This window comes from Danio aesculapii, chromosome 3, assembly GCF_903798145.1.
Source record: "Danio aesculapii chromosome 3, fDanAes4.1, whole genome shotgun sequence".
Classification (NCBI taxonomy): Eukaryota; Metazoa; Chordata; class Actinopteri; order Cypriniformes; family Danionidae; genus Danio; species Danio aesculapii.
Window position 1 is genome coordinate 3,570,352 of NC_079437.1, and position 10,899 is coordinate 3,581,250.

At 39.4% G+C, this 10,899-nt stretch overlaps 1 protein-coding gene across 1 annotated transcript; it reads right to left on the reverse strand.

Moving 5' to 3' along the window:
- Nucleotides 1–2,840: 2,840 nt before the first annotated feature.
- On the reverse strand, nt 2,841–8,697 carry LOC130220693 (galactose-3-O-sulfotransferase 3). The gene is made up of 3 exons (XM_056452916.1): nt 8,579–8,697; nt 7,593–7,871; nt 2,841–3,750 (listed from the first exon to the last, which is right to left on the reverse strand). Exons 1-3 carry the CDS (start codon nt 8,677–8,679, stop codon nt 2,841–2,843), a joined length of 1,290 nt encoding a protein of 429 aa, XP_056308891.1. The 5' UTR covers nt 8,680–8,697.
- Between the last annotated feature and the right edge of the window lie 2,202 nt (nt 8,698–10,899).

Sequence of the window (10,899 nt, forward strand, 5' to 3'; positions counted from 1 at the left end):
ATTTATAAATGTATACAAATTTTATATTTTAAAACACAAAACATTTAGATTTTTTCTTATTTTAATTTCACATTTTTATGATTTAAGTAACTAGTTTAACCAAACCTTTTTAATCCACTCAAGATTCTCTTTTAGTGAGCATTGTGATATTTATTTTTTCTGTGAAATATATCGCGGTATGAATACAATTTGACCAGATAACTTTAATATAATAATAAGAATGATCATTTTAGATCTATGATTCTGTAGGGGAGTGAATTATGCATGAAATATAATAAACAATTTACAAATAAAATAATACTGCGTAGTCTTTGAGTGAATAATTCAATATAAATAACCTTTATTAAAGTTAGAAATTATATTTTTTTATGCTTGGATGGTTATAAAATGCCTCAAAAACACATGTAAATAATAAACTGGAATCCAGACTCAACATTTCATATCCTGTGATGTAACTATTGCGAATGATCACATTGCGATATTGATGCTGAAACCCCTATTTCCCTCACAGCTCCCTCTTGAACCTGGAGTTTGTGTACACAAGTGACAAACTCATTTTTATCTTATATTATATTTTCATAACCTGTCAGCAAAATGTTCAAAACAATCCCCTGCCTCTCTTCATCTGAAATCACAAATCCTTTCTGATCTTATCTCCTCCCCTCCAGCGTCCTTTTCCATAAAAAAATGGCCTAGCCTTGTACATCAGGGTGTCCACGAGCTCTTAAAATGTATTAAAAGTTGATTAATCAATGTAGAGAAATTTAAGGCCTTTAAAAATTATTTAAAAAGTCTTAAATGCTAATTTGCAAGAGATTTAAATTTTATATAATTTTTGATTATGCAATGATTGGTTGAATGCTAAAGTTTGCCTGAATTAAATCTGCGAATATCAGGATTCTGTGTAGTTTATGGAAAATTAATGAAATCCTGCTACATTGGACATCATGCTGCTTTGTTTCTTGCATCAACAAAGGCAACACCGTTATTCCTGCATTTCTAAAGGCGCCAACCTGCTGAAGTAGCTAGATTTATCAGATTTGTGTTCAGTATATGAATAATGTTTTAGTTTTGGATTAGTTTTTTACAATTAATATTTAGTAAAAATACTTTGTTAAAATCTTGCCAGTGTTTCCAGTTGAAACCTAAAGTGGTTATGAGGTCTTAAAATGTTTGGAAACAGTCTTAAAAAGGTCTTGAAAGGTATTGAATTTCACTCTCTGATTCCTGTGAATATAATCTACATGCTTAAGTCATTGCTTGGTATCTTTCCTTTCACCTATTTTCTTAAGCATGTTGTGACATTAGGTTAAAGAACTTTGAATGGAAATGTGCATTAAAAAAAGTGCAATTGTGTAAAAAGAGCATTCTTAAAAATGTTTTTGCATAACTAACAGTAGATGAAGACCCAAAAAATGTGCATTAGAAATATTAAAATATTATGCACACCGTTAAGCATTACATAAAAGAACACTGGATGGAAATGTGCATTAAAAATGTGCAATTATGTAAAAAGAAGTATTGTTTAACCGTTTTTGATTATGCCTAAAATAACCTTGGATGGAAACGGCAAGATGTGCCAAAAATTCTAGAAATGTGCATATAAAATTATGCTTATGACTTATAACCAAAAAAAGTGCATTTTCAGTGCATTTTTCCATGTCTGCCATTTTGCGGGTTTTGCACACTCACTTCAGTTCCATTTTGTTTATTAACGAGATGTTAAATTTTGATGATACAGGAGACATTAGGCAGTGTTTCTCTTCTTTATAATACTGGGCTGATGCTGCAGTTGGTCCATCCTGGTTCAGCTTCTGAGAACTCATCTACTTGAAGAAGATTTTTTGGTAACACTTTACAGTAAGACTCCTTAGTTAATGCCTGTACTAACATGAACTAATCATGAACAACACTTGTACAGCATTTATTAATCATAATTGAACATTTACTAATGTATTATTAACATCCCAGACCATGCTTGTTAACATTAGTTAATACACCGTGAACTAACAATGAACAACTGTGTTTTCATTAACTAACATGAACAAATACTGCAGTAAATGTATTGTTCGTGTTTGTTCATGTTATTAAATGCATTAAATAACATTACCTAATGAATCTTATTGTAAAGTGTGCCCGATTTTATTTATTTTTCTCTTAAAGTATATAGTGTAACATGACTCTGAACACCAGTCATGCATACCTGTAGATGCACTGTATACTGGACATCTCAGTAAAGAGAAAAACATCATCCAGATTTGAAGGACATGATGATGGGAGAGGGAAACTGTATAAAGACGTGTACAGACACTTCAGATTGCCCTGGACCTTCTCGACTTTATTGTAAAGTACTCAATAAAGTCTATCTGGTATTGAAAACGGTGGCTCAGTAGTCAGCACTGCACCTCACAGCAAGAAGCTTGCTGGTTCAAGTCCCGACTGGACCAGTTGGCATTTCTGTGTGGAGTTTGCATGTTCTCCCCAAGTTGTTGTGGGTTTTCTCCGGGTGCTCCGGTTTCCCCCACAGTCCAAACACATGCGCTATAGGGGAATTGGATGAAGTAAATTGGCCCTAATGTAAGAGTGTGTGTGTGTGAATGAGAGAGTGTGGATGTTTCCCAGTACTGGCTTGTGGCTGCAAGGTCATCTGCTGTGTAAAACATATGTTGGAATAGTTGGCGGTTTATTCCACTGTGGTGACCTCTGATTATTTAAGGGACTAAGCCGAAGGAAAATTAATGAATGGTATTGAAAACCTCCAGACTGAGCTTGATTAATGAGTAGAAAGGCCGGAACCAAGACACCATTGGCCAACACCAGTCTGTTATGATTTCCACATTTCAGAGTTCAGCTGAAGCGGCTCTCATATCTCTCCCGTATTGCCTGAAATACAAGTGCGAGTGATACTGAAGCTCAGGCAACATCATCCGCACGCAGAAGCCCTGATCCTGCAGCGAGAGATTTCCCTTTACCTCATATCCCACAATGGTGACCGTCTCCGTCTGCCACGGTCGCAGCAGGTCCTCCAGCTCACCAGGGGGCACTGCAGCCCTCGAGACACATTTCCGCAGAATACTCTCTGTAGATTCCCGAAGACGTGCAGTCTCCGCTTTCAACCTCTCCATCCCAAACTGAGCCGCCTTCTCCCAGAAAACCTGCACGAAGAAGTCATAGAGAAGCGTGTCCAGGACGTTCCAGGATCGCAGTTTCGCTTGAATATTCTCAGTTAGCTCTGTTTTGCTGTTGCTAGCACGAGAATTGAGTCGAAGATAAGCCAAATCTTCGTAATCAAGTCCGAGAAGAGATCCCAGGAGAATTAGCGACTCGTCAAAGTGTTCAGCGATCATCACCAGGTGAAACGCCTCCTCCAGTTGCGCCAGGTCTTCAGGCCAGGAGCTGTTCCACTTCTGATTGTTCAGCCCCATGTCGAAGCTCATGGGATTTTTGGCAAGACCGTTCCACGGCTCCATTGGGTCCCAGAAGGTCTCCGGAGACTCCAGGAAGACTGAGAGTGCAGGTTTGCCCATGTTGCTGGAGGCTCGGTGTGCGCTGAGGAATGCTGGAACTGTGGAGGTGTGGTATCTGAAGACTGATTCGAAGGTTTTGATTGGGTCTCGCAGCAGTGTGATGAAGACTGTGTTCTGGGGCATCACCTTCCTCACCTGCCGCAGGTCCAAACGCATATGACTGCACAGCAGGTCAAACTGAGATGAACCCTCAGGCAGCTCGTCCACTGATGACGCTCTGAATCTGAAAGAAAGGGAGAGAGAGACTGCGATTTCAGTTTCATTTTCATACTTGACAGACAGTGTTGCAAAAATGGGTGGATTATAATACAAGAAGATGTGAGACTGATAAAAAAATTGATTTCTTCATATTCACATGGAACCAATTGACAGGTCAGTTAACCAAGCTTGAACTATGTAACACAGTGACTTGCGAAACTTGCTACGCAAGCCTGTATTTCATTCAGGGACATTCGCATGCATATGACTGGAAGTCAATTGGTTGAAAAGTGCATTGTGACCATGGCTTTAATAGTTGCGTAATGGTCATATGAGAGGGGTTTGACTCCCCTCTCATGACTCAAATCAATGACTTTCGGTTGCAGCCATGGCTGTATCTAAATTCCAAGAACGCAGAGAACGGACTTGTGTTATTGAGGGGACCGTTCCTGCTATATCTGAACATTAATAATGAAAATGCAGCCCACCTCCTTACTCCCTTTCATAGATATATACACTGGATATCACATACGGACCCTGAGCATGTGTTAATAGTGACGCTACAGTACTCCCAGGACAAAAGTCACTCAACTGCACTAGTCCAAGACCAAAGCCAATCTGAAGATGCTGGACTTTAGGGATGCGTCCGGGTGTAGTAATGAGCAAACAAAGAAAACAAAGCATAAAGGCAGAACATTTCATAGGTAAGATTTCGTTTTGCGTGCTTTAGTAATAAACTAATTTCAAGAGGATCACATGCTCATGATTGATCACAGCTGGTCCCACGTGAGCTCTGCATATAGCGGCGCATATAGCATGGCGACCCAGTGGTTAGCACTGTTTCCTTAAAGCAAGAATGCCACTGGTTTGACGCCTCACCGGGCCAGTTGGCATTTCTGTGCAGAGTTTGTATGTTCTCCTCGTGCTCGTGTGGGTTTTCCCCAGGTTCCTCTTACCGTCCATAAACATACATCTTAAGTAAATTGACTACTCCAAAGTAGCATCTTAAGACAAACTCTTAGCCATCTAGATCTCAGCTATTCCTAACACATTCACAAACAGGGGAGTTCTCGAGATTACCTGAGCTCAAACTCCCTTCAAACGGGAGGGAGCCCCTGGCTCGACGATATTCTAAGCTCAGGGCTCAGTCTTGGAACAGCATTGAATTAAGATTTTGTATGTTACAAATTTTGTATGCTTGTTAACTTTTGTGCTAAGCAACTAACATTATTGATGATGATACAGTCACTTACTGCATTCACCAGAAGGCAAAGTAGCGCCAACTCGCTCTAAATACTAGGTTTAAGCTAGTTTTGTTAAATATATACAGCAAACAATGTTAATGAAATATGACAAGACGCTGCGGTGCCAGAAATGTGTATTATTGTCGGCTAAGTTTACGAATGCTAGTTTTTGAAGTAACCTATAGGAGTGCCCAATAACATAACCGTGCCTTCGCCTCAATGTGCATACTGTCCACCCTAATTTAGTAAATATTACAAATGTTATATACCGTTTAGATCAGAAAGGTGGATATGCACATTTAGACGCAGCAATATCGATGATTCACACGAGTCATTCATAATGGAGATTCATTCACAAACGAATCGCTCCCTCCGTTAGAATGAAAGTGAAAGCAGGAGGAGGTGTGTTTCAGGACATGGTTTAGATCAAATTAAACACAAACCCACGCTCTTTGTCAGCATTCAATAATAAATGCGGTCACTCATCCATCGATGTAGAAAAGTGATTTAAATTCATAGTTTATTATTTGCTTCCTGACCCCCGGAAAGACTCTTAATCATAAATATATGTTTATAAATATATAAGCAAAATATGCGTGTCTTAGTGTCCCACCAGTGACGATATATAGCCACATCGCACTGCTATGGAAAGCATATTGCGTTTATACAACAGTTTGATAATGGTGTGTATAAAAAAACTAAATCAAACACTGAGTGTCTCTCAAATCTTTTTGTGACAGGAACTACTTTCTTCCGCCACTGATTCACATCTACAGCTGATTCAGAAATCGCTGTTACTTCACCAACGTCATTTTAGAGCTATAGTATTTAAATGATTCTCTAGCGTAATGTCTAAAGTGATTACAAAACAGGGGGTTTGGCTCACATTTTAAGATTATGTGGCTGAACGGCCTGAAATGTCATCAGTCTAGAAAAACAACGTGATTTCCCAGTATTGCAATCAGCAAATCGCAATGTTACTATGGTATAAATAAAGCACTACAACATACAAAAGAGAGATCGACTTAGTCATTTACTTGTTCAATAATTATTTGATCAGCAGTAGAAAATGAAGTTGTTTTTCTCTTAGGGCCTATTATGCATCTCTGTCGCCATCTAGTAGATGAACATCGTCAATCGTATTAACTCAAAGACGAGCTAATGCCCGCCGACGTGCTGTCTCTCAGAAATTATAAATATTTTAAAATAGGCACTATACTTGTAAATAAACTGCATAGTCGCAATCTAAACAACTACATTCTTGACTAAAAAGGGCTCAAAAGTACATTATATTGCCCAACAGCAGCAATAACGTCAAACTGTAGAGTGTCCTCTGCTTGTTGCTGTATGTGGGTGGAGTAATACACAAGGGTGAAAGGTGAAGAGGCTGGACGAGGGCTGCTATTTGCAGAATATCGCACGGCTATCAGCCTATCAGATTAAAGAACGAGACAACTGTTGTATATATCATAGCTCCAGATGGCCGGTTCTCCACTACTTCTTGGTCCCACATTGATTTCAAATGAGCGCTACTAAAATGGCAGCTCTAATGACGCATTCCTTCAACGACATCTAATGTAAATGTTTATGACTCCCTTTATTCAGCCGCAATGACTTCTGGGACTTCTGGAGTGAGTACTGTGCTGCATTGATGCATCTTTGATGTCAAGAACACAAACCCGGGAACTTTCACGCATCCTCCGTTCTTGTGGTCTTGAATCTTGTAACTGAACACGAGGACGAAAGAAACCCAAAGAATGGATATTGAGAAACATCCCATGTCACGTGACTGATGTATACAAATTATTAATATTGTTATTACGTCATGCGCTGCTGCAAGTCATATAATTTAAAAAGTCAAATATTTATTACAAAATTATATACGAAAATCCACCACCAGGGTGCAGCATCCACCTGGATGACGCGACAGCAGCCATATTGCGCCAGACCGCACACCACAACAGCTTATTGGTGGAGAGGAGACGATTACGTTATGGGGATGGTTAGGAGGCCACCATAGAAAATGGCCTAGGTGAGTGAGCAAATTTAGCCAGGATACCGGGGTTAGCCCTTTTCGAAGCACATCCTGGGATTTTTTTATGACCATGGAGAGTTACGACCTCAGTTTAACGTCTCATCACTGAGCAGTATAGCGTCCACTTCACTATACTGGGGCGTTAGGACCCACAACCTACTTTTCCATGTGGTCTCCCATCCAGATACTGACTGGGCGCATCCAAACCAGCAACAATCAGGAACGCATGATTATATGCTGTCATGGCATTGCAATCAAAATATGTCATTATAATGGAAATCAGTGGGGCAAAAACGATCCCAAACATAACGAAAGGGTAGTCAATTTGCCCAGAGTGTATTGAATTATTGAAAATTGTCAGTGTTTCCCAAAATATGTGTCAAAATAAGATTTGTCACCAAAATCAATCTATTTGCTGAAACACAGAGTAAGTTGAGGGCAAATAAAGACTCAAAATCACCCCAGAGTGGATGAAAACAACCCAACAGCACACAAGGGTTAAGTTATTGTAAATTTCACAGCGTGAGATTATTTAAATCTTTGGGTGAACTATTCTTCTAAGCCACATTAAAGTGTGTGTGCAGGTACCTGTGTGGGTAGTTGAACTGGTAAGTGCGAGAGGGAAAGGCGAAGGTGGCGCTCTCTCTTTCCCCGAGTCGAAACAGTATATTCTGCACGGAGCTGCTGCCGGTGCGGTGTGTTTTCAGGAAGACCACGGGTGGGTGTGCTCTCCTGGGGGGATGCGGTGTGTGTGGAGGAGCGTGTGTGGGTTTTAGTGGATGCTGTGTGTGCGGAGGAGTGTGTGTGTGTTTCTCCGCAGATCTTCTCTGGTTTCTTCTGTCCGCCGTCGGTCTCTGTTCGTGAGTTCTGGAGGGGCAAATTAAAAGTTAATTCTGGTCATAACTATTTGTTTTTTGTGTGGCTCACTGATATTGGAAAAATCTGACTTTTGATGTTGAAAATTCAACTCTACAGTTTAACAAAGTGACTTTTATTGACCTTTTAGTCGTTTGAAATAATAATGCAATGTATAATAAAGTATATCTAGAGAAACGAGTCTGTAAATTAATTTTAATGTGCTGCAGTTTATTACAAGGTTTTAGTAGCGTAATATACAACACCAACACAGACAACATGTCAAATTAAATGATTAAACATGTTCCTAAAAGTCACTTTTTAAGGTTAAGCATATAAAACAATAAAATGAATCACAAAATAATAATTTACGGATATTTTTACACAGTTCCCAGCAAACCGTTTTGTTTAATAGATGTCTAATAGACGTCTAAAGGTTAACAGCTTGGAGAAAACATTATTAAACTTGGATGTCTACTAGATTTTCACTGACAGCCCAAGAATAGCCCAAAACAGACTAATAGACAGATTAGACAGACTTTATATGTGTAGTCTTTCATTTCTGTTTATTTGATAGTCTAGTTTTGGCCTATTATTAAACGTCTATTAGATTTTCACTGACAGCCCAAGTTTTGCCTTGTTTTAGCCAAGACGACTACGATTAGACATCCTTTAAAACAAACAAACAAAAAAAATGCTTGCTGAGTTGATTGTCTGACCTGTTGTTGTGCAGTGAGTGTGTGGCCAGTAGCGTCAGCAGCAGTAAGATCACCAGCACCGCCAGTAAAGCCGTCACTCTGTGTCTCCATAACCAGCGCATTTCCCCAGTCTGAACCCAACGCCGTCCCAGTCTCTGTCTGGGGATTCAGGAGCGTCTCACGGCCTCCAATGACCTGCGTTTAATCCTGCTGGATCAGGAGGTAACACACACACACACACACACACACACACACACACTCCTACACACTCTGTTCCTCACCATCTGCACACTGAGATTCGTAGATTCTCAAAATGCGACAAATTGAACTAAATTTTTCACCCTGCTGTGAATTTTTCTTTTTCAAATGTTTCCCAAATGGTGTTTAACAGAGCAAGGATTTTTCAGTGTTTCCTCTAATATTTTTTCTTCTGGAGAAAGTCTTATTTGTTTTATTTCGGCCAGAATAAAAGCAGGTTTTAATTTTTTTTAAACCATTTTAAGGTCAAAATTATTAGCCCCTTGGATTGTCTCCAGAACAAACCCCTGTTATACAATGACTTGCCTAATTAACCTAACTTGTCTAATTAACTTAGTTAAGCCTTTAAATGTCTCTTTAAGCTGAATACTAGCATCTTGAAGAATATCTAGTCAAATATTTTGTGCTGTCATCAGGGCAAAGATAAAAGAAATCAATTATTAGAAATGAGTAGTTAAAGGGTCATGAGACACCAAAACACATGTTTTGAGCTGTTGACAGTCATATAAGTGTCTCGCGCTGCTAAAAACACTGTTAGGACACATATATTTAGCTAAAAAGTGAAAATTGGTTGTTTTTGCGTCATTTCCAGCAAATTCGCTCTTCCGGTTTGAAAAGAAATTTTGAAGCTGCGTCACGGCGATTAGATCCTTATGTCAATTCCAGCATGTAGACTGGATGTCTGTACCGGCGGGTACAAAGTGACTTTAAGTTTTCCTTATTTTTTTTATAATTATTTTTAGGGGTTTTCACCTTTATTTGACAGGACCATAGAGAGAATTGACAGGAAAGTGGGGGGAGCAGAGAGAGGGTAAGGATCGGCATATAGGACCTCAAGGCGGGAATCGAACTCGGGTCGCCGTGAACACCAGAGTGCATGTGTCTGTGCACTTTCCACTACGCCAAAAAAAGTCTGGTTCGAACCAATCAGCGCGCTCTTTTGTGAATGAGGTGCAACTTCGTTAATTTTTGTCCCACGCTGCTAAAAACACTGTTGGGACACATATATTTAGCTAAAAAGGGAAAATTGATTGTTTTTGCGTCATTTCCAGCAAATTCCTTCTTCCGGTTTAAAAAGGAATTTTGAAGCTGCGTCACAGCGATTAGATCCTAATGTAAACACGTTGTGTTGCCAACCGTAAGTAAAATAAGTGGAAGAAGAAGAATTGCTCCGAGACATTGGATCGTCAGTGTTGCACTTATAAATCTGCCGCAGTTTCCACAGTTCTTTTTCAGTTTTTAAAGATATACCTTAGCCAAAATGATTTAGTTAGTAAGTTTACAGTACGTTAATATCACAACAATATTATAGACTGAAAGATCTGCTGTAAATGCTGCTCTCCGAATGTAAACACCTTAATCAAACTATTACCATCGTGTTGGATTTTCACCGCATTTTGTGACGCTATACCGAGGGCATCTAAGTTACCGAGAAATGCAGAGTTTTTTTTCCTATACAGTGTGCGGTATCAAACATTGCATTAAAACAACACTCTTGCAGCAGTTCCTTGCATCTAATATCTCGTTTGTCAGGGGGGGCATGCATGAAATGTTCCTGAATGAAAGTGAAAGTGCCAAACTGCAGTTAAAGTCGACAAATTAAGAATGAAACACCTGAAATTACATGAAACTCCTGAGGAAATGTGGATAGCGCTGTGTCGAGTTATGTGCTAAAACGTGTAAGACAGGATCATGAAAGGAACATTAAAAAAGCAACTCATGTAAACCCCTTCATCATATTATTGTCTTATTCGGATTAAGGCAAATAATTTGATCACTGATGTCCATGTAAACATAGTCAGTGTCTTTCTCCTCTGAGTCTTGCTGTGAAAATCAGCACGTGCATGTACTGAAACTCCCTTTTTCATGCAATCCCTTCCCTCTTTCCTTCCCCTGACACTCCCACCAAAACAGAGCTGGACTCACCCACTTTCCTGACTTTTTTCAAACTAGAGGTGTGAAAACACCCTGCTGAGACGGGGGGTTTCATGGCCCTTTAAAACTATTATGTTTAGAAATGTGTGGAAAACATCTTTCTTTTTAACAGAACTGGGGGGCCTAATAATTCTGACTTCAACTGCTTA

Excerpts from the sequence above, each read along its gene's own strand:
- LOC130220693 (XM_056452916.1), bottom strand. The coding sequence starts at position 8,679 with ATGCGCTGGTTATGGAGACACAGAGTGACGGCTTTACTGGCGGTGCTG. Across the intron at positions 7,872-8,578 it reads CACTCACTGCACAACAACAG|AACTCACGAACAGAGACCGA; the intron begins GTCAGACAATCA and ends TTGCCCCTCCAG. Across the intron at positions 3,751-7,592 it reads CAGTTCAACTACCCACACAG|ATTCAGAGCGTCATCAGTGG; the intron begins GTACCTGCACAC and ends CCTTTCTTTCAG.